Here is a 16,896-nt window from a genome sequence, read left to right on the forward strand (position 1 = left end):
AAAGATAGGTATGAAATTCTATAAATACACATGTAGTTGAGTCTGAAAGGTACGCCGGAGGTTTTACTGTGTTCAAGCTCTCTGGGAGCAGAATTTCCACCCCTCCCACTTTTGCCTTTTCTGATATGAACATTCAAACAACTCCTTGCATTCGTTTTCCTTACAAGTTTGAGGAATGCAAGATGTCGGAAAGAGGCTGTAATTGATCCTGTTCTTTTGCTCCCAGTGAAATTGTTTGCAAACCATCTTCTGCTTTCTTGTTTCTTCCATGGAAATAATACACTGGCGTCCCGTTAGCTTCTCCCTCCCAAGCCTTGTGTTTCTGCCTCCTTGTTTGTGACCTCCTTCACTGTCCGTTTCCTTCCTGTGGGCAGTGGGGGCTGTGTACACTCACCCCATTTCCCAATTGGCTCTCTTGAGTGTTGGAGGGAGATAAAATATTCCAGAGCCGAGGAAAGTGGGCATTGGAATGATCCACACCTGGGCTTGTAGCTGTGGGATGTTGGATGAAAGTGAAAGTCAAAGTCGTTCAGTTGTGTCTGACTCTTTGCAACCCCATGGACTATAAAGTCCATGGAATTCTCCAGGCCAGAATACTGGAGTGGGTAGCCTTTCCATTCTCTAGGGGATCTTCCCAACCAAGGGATTGAATCCTGCTCTCCCACATTGTAGGCAGATTCTTTACTAGCTGAGCCACAAGGAATGTTGGATAAATGACTTAAATTCTTTGACCCTCGGTGCCTCACCTGTAAAATGGGAAGACTGTGTATGTGTGTTGGGGAACCTGTCCAGAGGATTAAATGAGAGGCATTCAGTGCCCACACGTTAGGGCTGGGTGGGAAGTTGGCTGGGGGAGTGAGTCTTGGTACCCACAGGGGACTGGGTGGGGAAGTAGACAAGAGGGGGTGGTGGGGACTGTGGCTAACCAGGTATGTCCACTCCAGCTGATTGGTCATGTGGGACTGCGTGCTGCTTTTAGAAGCTGAGCATCTGGCTTTGGGGGGGATGAAATCCCTTTATTTTTATATATTGACTGTTTAAATCGAAGTCCACCATCTGGTTTTGCCAGTTTGCAGCTTCTCAGAGGCACTCATTAACAGGTAGGTGCTGCTGTTTTTAAGTCCTCAGTCCTTCATTTGCAACCCTGAATTTCAAAAAGCTTGGAAACGAAAAGATGTTTTCTAACTGGTGAGGTGACAGAACTTGACCAGAAGGGGGAGGCGAGGTGCCGGCCTCATGTCACCCATGTGCTGACTGCATGTGTTTCACTACAGAAATGTCAACCTGCTTGAGCACCGGGTGCTCCCCAGACCCTTCCAGGGTTGTTGCAAAATATAGAACACATGCAACATATTACCATTCTAAAATTGGAAAGATTCTGAATTTGGAAACACATGTGCACTTGAGTTTTGAACTTGCATTATTCCAACTGTGGTTACTATTATCATAAATGTTCCCCCAAAGCTGGGCCATGCATCTCCAACTAGGGGTGTTGGAGAACCCATGGCCTTAGTTTTTCCTATGTCCATGGCCTTAGCATTGAGGTCTCCCCAGCATGGGCCTCGGTGTCACTGGGATCGCTGGGTATTTGTCACTCACTCCTCATGAGACTTCAGGCAACTCCCTTCTCTTCTAGGGCCTTAGTCTCTCCATCTGAACCAGAATTTCATGATTTCTGAAGATTTCATTTGGTTAGCCTTATCTCCCTACCTCCCACCCCCCAAATAAAAGCAATTACAAACCAGCATTCTCTTGCCTCCCTGTGCTTGCAGGGTTGGGGGACAGCCTGTTTTAACATAATAAGATTTTCCCCCTCCAGTCGGTAGGAATAAATCTGCGGCTACTGTTTTATTGGAAATCCCAGCTGAAAATAAAAATGGTGCAATTCAATCTCAGATTTAGCTGGTTACTTACTTTTCACTGAGTCCCAGGAGCTCTGTGGTTGCTGGGTTTATGTTGGCAGTGGGTGCTCGGCTGGATTTAAAGGGCCAAGCAGATTGGTGTTGGAGGGTGGGGTCGGGGGATGGCTGTCCTGACCTCCTCTTGCCACTGGGGGCAGATTTTTCCAGCCTGGAGGAATGGAGCAGGGGGTGGTGGCCCGCTCACCCCTCTGAAAGCTGGTGTTTGAGTGGGAGCTTGGTAGGGTACAGTGGGTAGCCTCTGTGTCTTCCTCTTGGCTGATGTAGGTGTTCTGGATTTCCTTTGCAGGCTGACGGAGCCAGTGCAGCTGGAAGGAAAAGCGCGGCAAGCAGGTATGCCCCCCTCCCTTGCCCTCTGCCGCACTCCCCTTTCCTTCATCCCTGGTCGCTTGGCTAACAGCCACCTCTGTCTGGTCATCACCTACCACCTGAAAGAATGGATGGTCCAGGCCAGCCCCCTTTGCTGAGAAGTAGCCATACTTCCCTGGAGGACATGGAGCTGTGAGTAACACTTCCCAGCCCTCCTGGTGCCCTCTGTGGGCACCTGTGACTGGAATCTAAGGATGACTCAATGCTGAACTGGACTTGGCTGCTCAAGTTAGCGGAGACTTGGGGGTGAAGTGCAAGACTGGGCAGGAGGACCTCGGGTTGAATCCCATCTCGACTGCCTCATCGTGAACTCCAAGGGTGCCCAGGCTAGTCTGGAATTCATTGGCCTGACTTCGGTCCTGTGCTCCTCCCCTAAGCCCGTCCCTCCAAATCAGGAGGGTGGAATAGTCTGCTTAGCCAGACCTCACCCTTGGAGCTGGCAGGGGATGGCGGAAGGGTGGTCCCCAAAGGAGAGCGGGAATGTTGTGACCGAAGATAGGGGGAAAGCAACCCTGGACAGGCCCGTGGAGTAGACGTCTACCACCAGGGGTGCTGGCAGACACTCACTTGCTATAAACGTCGGTGCTGTTCCATTGGATAGAGCAGCTGGGGTGGCCAGATGACCTTTATTTAGGGCATTGATGGCAAGAAAAAGGCAAGGGACAGCCTAGAGAGAAGGCTTCCCAGGCCACATCCACAAAATGTAGGACAGGCTCTAGGATTACCTACTGGAGCTGGGTGTGCCAAGCACAGGAGTATGCCCTTCAGCTCATGGAACACTGGTTCTTTAAATGTTAATAGATTTGTATGGGGTTGGGGGAAGGGTTCTTTGGCCAAATAATTTGAAGAATGGCGAGTCAAAGTCCGCAGACTTCTTTGCTGTGGAACTTTCCAAAGCATTTCACGTGCTAGGGTACTTGCTTGAGAGCATCGGACAGAGAGAGAGGAGAATGACATGTTTCTCAAACTTACTTAACTGTGGCATGCTTTTATTGAAGTCTGTCCCCTGGAGCTAGTGTTCCTTGTAATGTGCTTTGGGAAACCATGGGAGAAGAAGGGGAGGGTGCTCAGCTCTGTGTTTCAGGGAGATCACCCTGGCCCCCATTTGCAGGATGGATTGGAGACGGCTCGAAAGGAGGCATTGACACCAGGCTGGAGATCAGTGTAACCCACCCAAGCCAGCATGGCCTGGCTTCCACCCACCTCCCTGGTCTTCTCGTATGTCTCCTCCTTGCTCAGTCTGTTTTAGCTACCCTGACCCTCTAACTCTGTAAACCAGGGGTTGCCCATCTTTACCTATAAAGGGTCAAGATAGCCCTTCACACTCCACAGGCCACAGGTCACTGTGGCACCTCTGCCAGCATAATCCAGAAACCGCCACAGATGACACGTAAATCACGAGTGCCCATGGTTTGCCAGCTCCTGGCCTGAGAGTCTTTGCAACCGCTGTTCCTCTGCCTGGGATGCTCTTCTCCCCACTCTTTCCATGACCCTTTCACCCTCTAGGTCCCAACCCCATCCTCCCCTCTGAGACGCCTTCTCTGAGCCCCTCCAGCCCCACCTGTGGCCTGTGTCGCTTGTGGCCTGTTTCGCTCTTCACTTACTCCTCGTATTTGTGTGCTTTTCTCTGCTTCTCAAGTGCCAGCTCCAGAGGCCACTTCTGTCTTGTTCAGTGCCCTGGGCTGATCCCCAGCCAGCACTCAGTGAGTGTTTATGGGATGGGTACCCTGAATGAGGTGGGAGAAGCTGGGATAGTGTAGGGGCAGGGAGTGCGGGTTAGATTGAAGGGCTGAGCAGTCGAGCTTGGGCTTGGAAATCCAGACAGTGACTCATGTAGCCAGTGGCTGCCCAGTGCCCTTGTATTTCTCTCCTGGGCCCCTGAGATGAGAATCTTGTGTAAGAACAGTGTATGAGGCTGTGGCTTGTGGGGTAGTGAGAGTCCCTAGACTGCCAGTGCCTGGACATGCTTCCTAGATCTGAATGTCAGGACTGAAAGGGGCCTTGGGCTTTGTCTAGTCACTCCCTTCACTGAACACATGGGGAGAAGAGACCCTGCTCAGGGTCATATGCTGAGTGAGTGGCAGTATCAGGCCTTGGCCCTCCCTAAGCTGGTGCTCTGTCCACTTATTGATTCTGTACTCAAGTGAGGGTCTAGCCAGCTGCCCCCACCGCCCTCTCTTGTTCATTGAACACCTGCTAGGTTAGACCCAGTACTCTGTGCTATGGACTCAGATGGATTAGATGCTAATTTATCCATCTAACAGACATTTGGGCACCTGCTCCATGGCAGGCACCATTCAAAGTGCTGGGTCTGCAACAGTGAACACATTTCCCTTCTTTCCTCATTGCTTGTACGTATGTGTGGCCCTTGCCCTCACTCTCTAATGCACGGATCTCTCCCAGGCCACCGTCTCTGCCTAGCGACCTGAGAACAGCAGATGGGTTTCCCCACAGTGCTCACAGGTGCCTGAAGCTCTATATTGTGTCTTATCGGCCCAAGGCTGTAGTGAGTGCTAAGATCAGCTAGAGATGCCTGGCCTGGTCAGGGGAGGCGGGAGGTGGCCTGTGTGCCGTCTGTTTGCTCTCCCTGATTAACCTATATCTGCATACACTTAGTGATGGAGCCCCCTGTGACTACCACAGTGCCAGAGCATACACCAGAAAGAGTCAGCCCAGACCTTACTGCATGACTTGCGATGCAGAGAAAAAAATTCTAAAAATAACTACCATTTAGTCAGGCTCTGAGCTAAGTGATTTACATTTATTAAACAATATAATCTTTATGAGGCTTCCCTGGTAGCTCAGCTTGTAAAGAATCTGCATGCAATGCAGGAGACCCTTGGCTCGATTCCTGGTTTGGGAAGATCTCCTGGAGAAGAGATAGTCTATACCCACTCCAGTATTCTTGGGCTTCCCTGGTGGCTCAGAGGGTAAAGAATCTGCCTGCAATGAGGGAGACCTGCGTTTGATCCCTGGGTCGGGAAGATCCCCTGGAAGAGGGAATGGCTACCCACTCCAGTGTTGTCGCCTGGAGAATCCCATGGACAGAGGAGCCTGGCGGGCTATAGTCCATGGGGTTGCAAAGACTCAGACACGACTGAGCAACTAAACACAGCACGGCCCGTAATCTTTATCACGGTTCTGTGAAGGATGATCTTATTATTCCCACTTTACTACCAAAGCTGCCGAGGCCCAGAGAGGTATGTACACAGTTGGAAGTGAGCGGCACAGCCAGGGTCCTACCCGGGTCTGACTCTTCTGATGCAGATGCCTCACCACCATGCCCTCCTGCTGCTGTAGGAAGTGATCAGTTTACCGAGTTTAGAGGAGCCTGTGAGGGGACCAGGGCTGGGCCGTCGGCTGGAGTCTTGTCCAGAAGGCGGGGCCTCAGAAGGAGTTTATATTGATTCTGTCATTAAAGCTAATAGAGCATCTTTGAAAGACCAGAGCAGTGTTATTGTCGAGTGACCCAGCAATCAGTGTGAGAAGTGAGTTCTGCATTAAATGTCCAGAGAACATTAACATACCCCTAAGCTGATGCCGCTGGTGAATTTGACTCGTGGACAGAGGAGCCTGGTGGGCTACAGTCCATGGGGTTGCAAAGATAGTCAGGCATGACTGAGCCCAGATATTGGGTTAGATTGGCCAGATGGGATTAAGAGTCTTGGATGCTTTGTGGAGCATTAGACTCATGCAGTCCCGGCTTCAGATGGAGAGACTAAAGCCCGAGGCTCCCCGAAGTCAAGAGTGAGGCTGGATGGTCCTGGTTGGGACTGACCTTGAAGGACCTGTGACTCTCTGACCTCCGCTCCAAGCTGTGCCATGCACGCTGTGTTATCACACCAGGGTCTGCTTTCGTCCCAGCGCCTTCCTTTTGGCCCAGAACACCTCATGTTGTTCCTTCTCCAGAGGGCCTCTGGCTAAACCCCAAAAGCAACAGCATGGGCTGCTAAGGAATTAGTGTTAAATTGAGGGGGACAAGGAGAGGTGGTGTTTCTGATCCTAGGAGACGACTGCCGGTGGTTTGGTTTACTTCCCTGTAACCCAGCCTGGGTCGGTTTTACAAGACCAGTGATCTCAGCACTTGAGGTTAATGCTAACCTGGTGTGCAGGTTACAGATCACGTAGCCCAGTGCATTTAAACCTCATTTATTCTAAGAGGCGTGGAGGGCTATGGGGCCTTAACTGTAGAAAATTCTAACATTCTGAATGGAGTTTTCATAGTCAAATAAATGTAGCTTCAGCCTTGCTGTAATGAAGAATTAGGGCCCCCTTTTTTCTGTCAGTTGAAGGTTTTTAGTGTTGGAAGGACTTTGTCGATAATCTGGTCCAGCCCTTTCATCTGGAGATAAGGCAGGCCAGGGATAGAGGCGGTGAGGGACTCGTTTGTTTGCCACGTGTACCAGTTGCCTAACAAGTGATCCAGGCCGGATAGACAGGGAGACTGGGGTGGAGGAGAAGGTGATAAGACCAAGGCTCATTCATTCATTCCACAAACACTTACTGAGTGCCTGCTAAGTACTAGGGTCTGACCCTGGTGCTGTAAATACAGTGGCGAACAAAACAGAAATCCCTGGTCTTGTGGAGCTCACATTCTTGTGGGAATGGAGGAGACATAAATACTGAAACTACATCGCCTGTCATATGGTAAGAAGTGCTTTGGGGGAAGGGCAGAGAGGGAGATTGGGAAAGTCAGAAGGAGTATTGCATCAACAAGAAGGTGACGTTTGAACAGAGATTTGAAGGAAATGAGGGACTGAGTCAAGCGGTCATTTGGGGAAGTGCATTCTAGGCAGAGAGGACAGTAGGTGCAAAGGCCCTGGGCAGAAGTGCGCATAATGTGTTGGAGCAACCACAGGGAGACTGGCATGGCTCACAGGGCCTTGGGGACTTTTGTCAGGACTTTGGCCTTTACCCTGTGTGAAATGGGGAACCATTGGGGGTTTTGAGCAGAGGAGTGACATGATTTGGTTTTAAAAGGATCATTCTGTCTGCCAGAAGAATAAACTGCAAGGGGCAAGATGTTAAAGAGGTACTGCCAAAAGCTCAGGACAGGCAGGACCTTAGACAGTAGGCTTGGAGGGGAGTGTCTGAAAGGCCATGTTTTTCAGGCCTGAGGAATTCGTTTCAGCACAGCATTTTGTGAGTCCTGCATTCAAAATGCACAGCCTTCTGCTTGGTCCTGGGAGAGCCCCAGAGTGGAACAGGATGGTCCCTGTGGCTCCCACTTTGCATGCCTGGTCTGTGGGGCATCTCACTCACCCCCTCTCTGAGCCCACACTGCCTGGGTTCAGATCCTGGCACCACCTACTGTCTGGTTGTATGACCTTAGGCTAGTTACCTGACCTCAGTTTCCTCATCTGTAAAATGGGGAGTTATATTCATACTGCCCTCATAGTGGTGTGGATGAGGATCAGGTGCACTAATGATGGTATGTAGGGACTTCCCTGGTGGTCCAGTGGCTAAGACCCCATGCTCCTAATGCCGGGGGCCTGAGTTTGATCCCTGGTCGGGGAAACAGATCCCACATGCCGCAGCTAAAAGATGCTGCATGCCACAACTTAAAAAGAAAAAAGATCCTGTATGCCGCAAGAAAGCCCTGGCACAGGCAAATAATTTTTTTTTAAGTGGCATTATACCTTAGCCCAATGCCTGGCCTGTAGTAGATTTTCGGTAAATGCTTGTTTTTATTGCCACCGTCACTGCAGTGCTGGATTCCATTCCTAGGAGGAGGGGACAGTGGGTGGCAGTTGACTTCTCATAGAGCCTGGACATCAGAGGGAGCCTGGAGGTGGGGATGACTGTGGGTGTGGAACTTGTGTTTGAGGGCCCACCATGATCCACTTCCTGTGTCCTGCAGTTTGTGTATCTCAAGTGACCCTCCAGGGTCCCTCTGAGGTACCAGTTGGCATCTCTCCTTCTCACAGGGCCTGAGAAATAGACTTGTTCATGGTCAACCAAATAATCAGATGGCTTTGGGCCTCACTGGGTCTTGTCCTTTAAGCCAAGGTCCGCCCCCCGCCACCCCCCACCATGGACAGTTAAATCTCATAAGCACATGTGCATGGATGTGTAATTGTTTTCAAATAATAGCTTCTTTTTATTTAGCATTTTTGGCTTTCAGCAGGAAAATTAAAGTAGCCCTGAACAAATTAACCTTATTTGCACAAAATTCCATAGTACCAGTAGGCCTGATGCTGGTCAGTGACCAGGATGGTATTAGCAGAATGAATTATATGAGAACCAGCTCTGGGTATGTTTTAGTCAGGTGCCATCTTTATCCTGGGGGCTTCCCTGGTGGCTCAGATGGTAAAGCGTCTGTCTGCAATGTGGGAGACCCAGGTTCGATCCCTGTGTGGGGAAGATTCCCTGGAGAAGGAAATGGCAACCCACTCCAGAATCCTTGCCTGGAGAATCCTATGGACAGAGGAGCCTGGTCAGCTCCAGTCCATGGGGTCACAGAGTTGTAAACGACTGAGTGACTTCACTTTCGCTTTTCAGTCTTTGTCTTGACTGTAGGTTTCTGATCCTGTAATTAGAACTCATTTGATTTCCAGAAATGTGTGTTCTCACCTTACTAAACTTGGGACCAGGGTTTGGCTATAAAAATCATAAATTGCAGGCTGGCTGTAAGGGTTCATCTACTTCCTCCAAGGGGGCTCCTTGCTTTTCTGGTGGGCAGAGTTCACTGTGCTTAATCAGTTACTGTTAACTGCACAAATAAGGCAGATGCAGGAAAATTCAGACATCCTTAGGATTGTCCTCTGGAGATGGCCACAGAAATGCAAACTGCAAGTCATATGTATCAAAAATGGTGAATCCTTTTTCCAAATGGCCCTGTGGTTCTCAAGCTTGGAGTGGTCCAGCAATGGGAAGTGATTGGGGTCTCTCGGGAACCCGGACTCTGTCTAACCACCCAGCTCGAGTTTCCCACCTGTGCTCCTTGAGCGTATTTAAGAAAGTTCTCATGAAGCTGCAGTTGCCAGTACAGAGCATCTGGAAGTCTTGTCTTGTCCTGAAGAAACTCAGTCTTGAGAATGGAACCAGGATGATATGACCGGGTTGCTTCTCAAAAACTCCCCCTGTTTTAAAATTTATTTGATGGTGCCAGGTCTTAGTTGTGGCAACTGGGATCTAGTTCCCTGACCAGGGACCGAACCTGGGCCCCCTGCATTGGGAGTACGGAGTCTAAGCCCCTGGATCGCCAGGGAAGTCCCTCGAGCCCTTTAATGACAAAAGCCCTCAATCTGAGAAAGCAACCCTGGAGACGTCCGCAGCCTCGCTGTTTATATCGTTCTCCTCACCCTCGGCTTCCGCCGCCTCCAGGTTTCACACAAACCACGATGGTTAAGAGCGTGGGCACATCACACCCACCACCCTGATCACACCACCTTCCCTGTGAGCCTGTCCACATGTGTGCCCACCCCTCCCTCCTCTTCACTGCAGATGTGTGCAGGGGCCCCTACCCTCCATTCCTTTGGTTTTCGCAGGGGCCCCTACCCTCCATTCCTTTGGTTTTCACAGGGGCTAAGCATTCCTCTCCTACCTTCAATTATGAGTTCTCCACCTGTGACCTAAGAGTTCCCCTTTTCCACAGTTGGACCACACTTTTTGTGTTTTGCCTGACAAGCACTTGGTAGAGACAGGAGAAGAGAACTAACAGCTACTGAGCCCCACTAGGTGTCTGGTGCCGTGCTGGGCGCCTTATGAACATCTCTGTGCTTTAATCTTCTAAATAACCCTTCGAGGTTAGTGCTTACACATCAGGAAAGAGAGGTGTGTACAGGTTAGGAAGCTTGGCAACAGCCCGCACACCTAGTTTATCATCTTCAAACGCCTTGGGGAGACTGGATTGTGTATTGAGGAGTCTCGTTTGTGTATCCGGGGGCAGCACACCTCTGGACAGTGAGGGACCAGGCTTGGGTGTTCATAGTAGGGCGCATGGATGGAGCTGGCTATGCATTCCAGATCCCAGACAAGGTCATCAGCTGATCTGGTGGGTGGAGAGCAGAGGGGTGGAGGCCAGATGTAGTGCCAGGATGGGGCAAGCACGGTGGAGGGACGGCAGAGCTTTCTAAGCAGCTGGGCAGCTCCTGGCATCAGTTGTCAAGGTGGGCAGGAGAGAAGGGGTGCGGTCCTGTCGGGAGGCCTCTTTACATTTCATGCCAAGGTGAATGGCCAGGGGTGTTGGGCATCAGTGATCGAGGCTAAGTCACAACCTCGGTAGGAAGTAACATTGATGGGAGAGGGGTGTAGTCTCTGTTTATACAGCCAGTGTGAGAGCCTAGGTGTAGCCTTACTCTTCAGGTTGAATCACCTGCTCCCCGGGGTCTGTGTAGGACACCATGGGTGCCCTGGAAGGTACAGGACAGTGGACATAGGCTCCTATGTGGCCTCCCCTTCCCCACCTGCCGTTGAGGGCATTCTAAGTGGGTGAGAATTCCTGAGTCTGCAGAGTCCCAAAAGTCATGTAGGGAGAGTCATAGCAAGGCGGGTCTTTAGAGAACAGTGCTCATTGCTAGCTGATATGTGTCATACCGTGGACCGACCCATTGGAAAACACAGTCAGCGCCTCTGTGTAAGATACTGTTAATAGCAACTCTTATTACTGACCTGGGCCAACCTTCCATGTGCCATGACTCCCTTGAAAGAAGCTTCCAGCTTTCCCCGGAGGGCCCCACCTGCTAAATGTTGGAGTTTGTGACTTGACAGCCGTTGCTCAAGACTCCTGCTCTTCTCTATTTTAAGTTTAAATTAACCAGGGAATTAACTCTTAATATTTAAGTCTTCACGCTGTCTTTCCGAGCTGCGGTATTACCCAGCGTTGTGGCTGACTGACAGCCATACATTGAAGAAAATTAAGTGCCTAAAAATTAATTCAGACTAATGATATATTTATGCATTGTAGGATATTTTGAATTTCTAGACTGTTAAGAGTTGTTTAATAGGTTAATAGTTTTTAATCTATTAATCTAATCTTTCCTACTTGACTATTTATTAAAATATTTCAGTGATTCATGACAGAAGTGGATAATTCTGAGGGTTATTAAGGCATGGGTGGTGCCGTGAAGATGTGGATCACGGGTGGAATAGTAAATATAGCTGCCTCAGTACTGGGGTTTGCAGCAACTGGGGTTTTGCTATAGGTTCTTTCTCTTTTGACCCTTCCAGGTTCGTAGTGAAGCTGTGACCTTTATCCTCATGATTTCTGTTCTTGTGGCTGAAAACAGGAAACTTTTTACATTCAAAGGACAAGTGTGAACACATCCGCCCTTCTGGGGCACATCAAGGAGAGCTGAAGGTCAGCGCTGAACAGAGCCCACGCACCTTTCTCTGTGGCAGAGATGGGCCCTCCATTTCTTTGTTTTCTTGCATTTCCGTGTTTTCTGTTTTCAGTGTTGAGCATGTGCCTGTTTGGCCAAGATACTAAGGATACGGTAGGAGACAAGGAAATGCACATGTTCCCCATCTCTTGGAGCTTCCGGTCATTCAGTCTTGTATTTCTTCATTCATTCAACAAGGGTTTCTATTATTTTCTCTAGGAAAAAAAAAAAAACAGAAATCATCCAGATGATGTTTTAAAAAAGTCCAAGGATTGGAGTCAGACAGACCTGGTTGAATCCTGCTTCTGTCACTAGAAAGCTGTGTGACCATGAGAAAGTCACTCTGTTTCTCTGATCCTCGGTTTTTTTTATTTGTGAAACAAAATGACCTGCCGCGTAAGGCATTGTGAAGAGCAAGGAGGTGGTACTTGCGTACGGCCTGCAGCGGCACCTGGCCCCCTGGCCCCTGCTAGACGCCTGGTGTGTCCTGGCTGCCCTGTGATTGTATCATTGCATCAGCATCTCCTCCGCTCCGCATGCTGGCGTTCGTACATCTGGCTGTTTACTGCTTGCATCATTGCTGACATCTGCCAGGGTCCAGGCACAGGGGTACAGAAAGCAGTGGGGTACAGCCACAGGGAATTGGCAGTGAGACTCGGACCCAGACCCTGTTAGAAGCAGAGGGGGTATTCCCAGAGCCACTGGTCTGAGGCTGCAGGCTCCTTTGTGGGTATCACCCTGAGACTTCAGTGCCCTACCCCTGCCCAATGGCCTGAATCAGCCAATGAAAGATATAATAGTGCCCCTGCATCTTCAGGGGCTGGTGTCAGTTTGTAATACCAGATCATCACCCTGTCCACCTTGAACTTGCATGTTATATCAGTTCAGTTCAGTTGCTCAGTCGTGTCCGACTCTTTGCGACCCCATGAACCACAGCGCTCCAGGCCTCCCTGTCCATCACCAGCTCCCGGAGTCTACCCAAACCCATGTCCATCAAGTCGGTGATGCAATCCAACCGTCTCATCCTCTGTCATCCCCTTCTCCTCCTGCATCAGGGTATTTTCAAATGAGTCAGCGCTTCACATCAGGTAGCCAAAGTATTGGAGCTTCACCTTCAGCATCAGTCCTTCCAATGAATATCCAGGACTGATTTCCTTTATCAATAGTATCTCAAAACTGGAGGGAAAAAAAAGTCATGGTGTCAGAGCATTGCTAAGGCTGCCCTGTTGGCATTTCAGAAAGTAAGAAGAGCTTGTTGCATTCAAGAAAATTTCCACCGGAAAGGATGAAGATAAGACTGACAATTCAGGAAGAAGCTTCACTTATTCAGAACTTTGGCTCCAATGAAACATCTCCAGCTCGTGTTCTCCCGAGGGCCAGATGGGTGGGACGTTGCTGCCTTCAGTTTTGGGTGTCAGCTGAAGCAGTCCAGACATCGACAGTTCTTTTGAGGGGTGGGGAGAGGGAGACGCCTCAAAGGTCACGTTGCATTGACCTTTGCAAGGTTCGTTCTTGGCTCCTTAGGTGAGCAGGCGTTGACTGATCACCTCGCCCATACCAGGCAGCACTGCGAGTGACAGCCAACTGAGGAGACAGGGTCCGTGTCCTCTTGTAGCTCTCGTTCTAGCTGGGGAGACATTGAAGAGGACGAGCAGTAACGAGTGTTAAATGAGTGCAGGGGAAATACTGAGCAGAACACGTAGGGCAGGGAAGGGATGTGGATGTTTGAGTGAAGACCTGGAGGAGGGGAGAACCGGCCAGGGGCATCTGGGGACCGGGAGAGTATTCAGAAAGAGCGAAGAGCAGATGCAAAGGCTTGAGGCAGGAGCCTACCTCACCTGCTCAGGGGACAGGGAGGAGGCTTCTGTGGCCCCCCGGGGAGGAAACAGGAGGGACAGGGTTAGCAGATGAAGTCAGTGGGCACTTGAGGCATGTCTCAGAGCCCTGAGGGTTGAAGCAAGGACTCTGGCTACTACTCTGGGTGAGATTCAGAACCGTAAGTGGGTTTTGAGCCAAGGAATGACGTGAGCTGGCCCAGCCAGGATAGGAACAGGGAGACGGGCTGTGAGAATATTACAGCAAGACAAGAGAGAGAGAGGGAAGGCAGCTTGATGAGAGTGGTGCCGGTGGGCTGGTAAGCAGTGGTCGGCTTCTGGACATGTTCTGAAGGTGGGGTTGATAGGATTTGCGGGTAGACTGATGAGTAGGGAGTGCGAGGGAAGAGACGAGGATGGTCCCAGAGTGGTGGAATTGTACTAACCGAAATGGACAAGACTGCCGTTAACCGATGACTGTGTCCTTGGCTGCAGGGTTTAGCTGGAAGAGTACTGGGATTGGAGTCAGGAGAATTTCCTGACTTGGGGGAAGGGCCACAGCCGCAGCTCAGTTTGGACCTGTAAACAGGGTTGCCTGCCTGTTAGGCATCCAGGTGGAGGTGTCCACCGGGCAGTTGTTCAGGCAGGTCTGGAGCTCAGGGAGAGGTCCAGGCTAGAGATAGGATTTGCAGTTCATCATCACATAGTTCATATGTAAAAGCATGAATCTAGGTGCAATCATGTGGGAAGTGAGTATAAAGAGGCTTTCCAACTTATCCTTGGGACAGGTTGACATGGAAAGGTTGGTTGGTGAAGAGGAATCCCCAGAAGAAACAGGGGTGGCTAGAAGGTGAGAGGCCCACGGGAAGGCCCAGAGCATAGTGAGTAAAGAGTTGGAGGAGAAGAGAGGGGAGCTCGTTAAAGGCTGCCGATAGAGTTGAATTCAGTCAGGACCGAGTAGGGACTGTTGGACCTAAGAGCTTGGAGGTCCTGGGAGGCCTGGGAAAGAACTACTCTGGTGGAATGGGGGTGGAGGGCAGGAACCTCACTGGACCTGGAAAGCATTGCTGAGGAGGAGCCTCCCAATATCTGCAGATAATGGTCATTTGTGCTCCAATTATTGGTAGGTGGGCAGCTGGGTAGAACCGGAAGACTAGGTCAGTGGTCAGCCTATGCAGCAGGGTACACACGGCCCCTGACATCATGGCTGGATGTGTGTTAATTCATTTAACACCGCATGCATTCATAGAGAGTGTTGTGTTTAAGTGCAGCTTGAGGCCAGTTAACCCTCTTTCATAATGAGTGGAGTCTTTTAATGAGGTTTTATTCTAGAGAGAGTTAATCAAGTCATTACTTACACCCTGTGATTAGAGATCCCTCCCCACCAGCTTTAGCATTATTTCAGTGGCTAAAGTACCAGAGGAAATAAGCAGTGGCCTTTGGTGAAGGTGGAGTGGCCCTGAGGCTGAGCCTTGCGGCAGAGACAGGAGACATGCACACCTGTGGGGCAGAGGTCTGGCCTCCACCAGGGCCTTGGACATCTCAGACTCCAGCTCACTCATCATCAGATGGGAAAACTGACTCGAGTAGGGGCAGGACAGAAGTCCAGTGTGCTGAGGACTTCTCATGACCCCTGAGACTTGCTAGAGTTTTAAGTGCTAGCGTTTGTGGTGGGATGATGTAGAAACTCCACCCAGAAAGAACTTTGGTTGACTCCTGGGCATCTGGCATCGCTGGGACTCTTCCTTCAACATGGCCAGAAATGGCATCTGTCTCTGGGCCTCCAGTCCACTGAGAAGTTGTTTGGTGGCTCTTTTGCAGGGCTCAGTGGGAACGACTCTAGGACAGAAGTTGCAATAATTGTTCTCAGATTCATTGCTGGAGGTTGTGTGTCCTTGGGCACACCGTTCATTATACATCGTGTTGATGAGTCTGTCCTGTGCAGCACGCCCCAGGCTGGGGCTGGATGTGGAGTGGGGAGGGACAGATATGGGCCCAGCCCTCTGCTCTGGCTCCCTGTCTGGCCACAGGGCGCTCGTGAGCGCCAGATGTGATGGGGTGGATATGAGCAGCGAACCATCTGCTAAGACCCAGAGGAAGTGGTTTGTTTCTGAAACCTCCCCGGGCAGGCGTGTGGGCGCATTGACTGACCAGATCAGACCCGGCCATGGGGATGAGTAAGAACAAAGCAAAAGAAAACTTTGGGACTGACGGAAGCCATGGGTTTGCAAAGTTAACTGCTTTGGGGCTGTGTCTTCTTATTTAGTCACGTGTAGTGTATTAGTTTGGAGAAGGAAATGGCAACCCACTCCAGTATTCTTGCCTGGAGAATCCCAGGGACGGGGGAGCCTGGTGGGCTGCCGTCTGTGGGGTCGCACAGAGTCGGACATGACTGAAGTAACTCAGCAGCAGCAGCAGCAGCAGTGTATTAGTTTCCTGTAGCTGCTGTAACAAATACAACAAACTGAGTAGCTTAATACAAGAGAAATTCGATCTCTCTGTTCTGGAGGCCAGAAGTCTGAAACCAGGTCTACACCAGGGTCACACACCGTCTGGAGGTTCTGGGGGCAGATCTACTCTTTGCCTCTCCAACTTCAGGTGGCTGCAGCATCCCTTGGCTTGTGGCCACATCTGTCCAATCTGTGGTTCTCCTGCCTTCTCATCTTCTCTGTATTGTCCCCTCTTCTGTCTGTCAGATCCCACCTGTGTCTCTGATAAGGGCACTTGTCATTGCACGTAGAGCCCACCCAGAGAATCCAGGACAGTCTTGTCTCAAGATCCTGAAATGAATTACATCTGCAAAGAGCCCTCTCCCAAATGAGTTCACATTCACAGATTCCGGGGATTAGGTCATGGGTCTATCTTTTGGCTTCCCCAGTGACTCAGGCAGTAAAGAATCTGCCTGCAGCAGGAGACCTGGGTTCGATCCTTGAGTTGGGAAGATCCCCTAGAGGAGGGCATGGCTACCCACTCCAGTATTCTTGCCTAGAGAGTCCCATGCACAGAGGAGCCTGGCAGGCTACAGTCCACGGGGTCACAAAGAACGGGACACCACTGAACGACTAACCCTTTCTATCTTTTGGAGGGGCCACCATTTACCCATTCCCCCTCACCCCCCCCCACCACTAAAAGCAAAGTTGTAGGTATCAGAGACAGATAAAGTGGTGTTCCTGGAGGCCTACTCACCACCATCCTTGTAATTCAGGCCCCATGGTTGCTTTTGGGCCATCACTCTGGAACCCCGAGGCCTTCAAGGATCACACTTTGAGAACCTTCACCTTAGTGAAAGGCCAGGTCCCTTAGGGAATTCCTTGGGTAGGGACCTGCTTGGTTTGGCTCCTATCCTGGCATTCTGGCCTGAGCTAGTGACCACAGACAGCATGTACTTACTGAGAAATACCCTTTTAGTGCCTGACTTTAGATTTTATGGTGAAGTGTGACTCGGGTTAAATATAAAATTCATAGCATATC

General features: G+C 50.4%; 1 protein-coding gene across 13 annotated transcripts in view; it reads left to right on the forward strand.

The window, feature by feature from the left end:
• ZNF618 (zinc finger protein 618) overlaps positions 1 to 16,896 on the forward strand; it is a 204,576-nt gene that overhangs the window by 108,764 nt on the left and 78,916 nt on the right. For 11 of the 13 annotated variants that reach the window (XM_061426596.1, XM_061426607.1, XM_061426609.1 and 8 more), the window contains exon 2: positions 2,209 to 2,252. In XM_061426596.1, coding sequence (XP_061282580.1) covers positions 2,209 to 2,252 — 44 coding nt within the window. The other 2 variants (XM_061426598.1, XM_061426605.1) reach the window with 2 other exon arrangements.

Source organism: Bos javanicus, chromosome 8 (genome assembly GCF_032452875.1).
Source record: "Bos javanicus breed banteng chromosome 8, ARS-OSU_banteng_1.0, whole genome shotgun sequence".
Classification (NCBI taxonomy): Eukaryota; Metazoa; Chordata; class Mammalia; order Artiodactyla; family Bovidae; genus Bos; species Bos javanicus.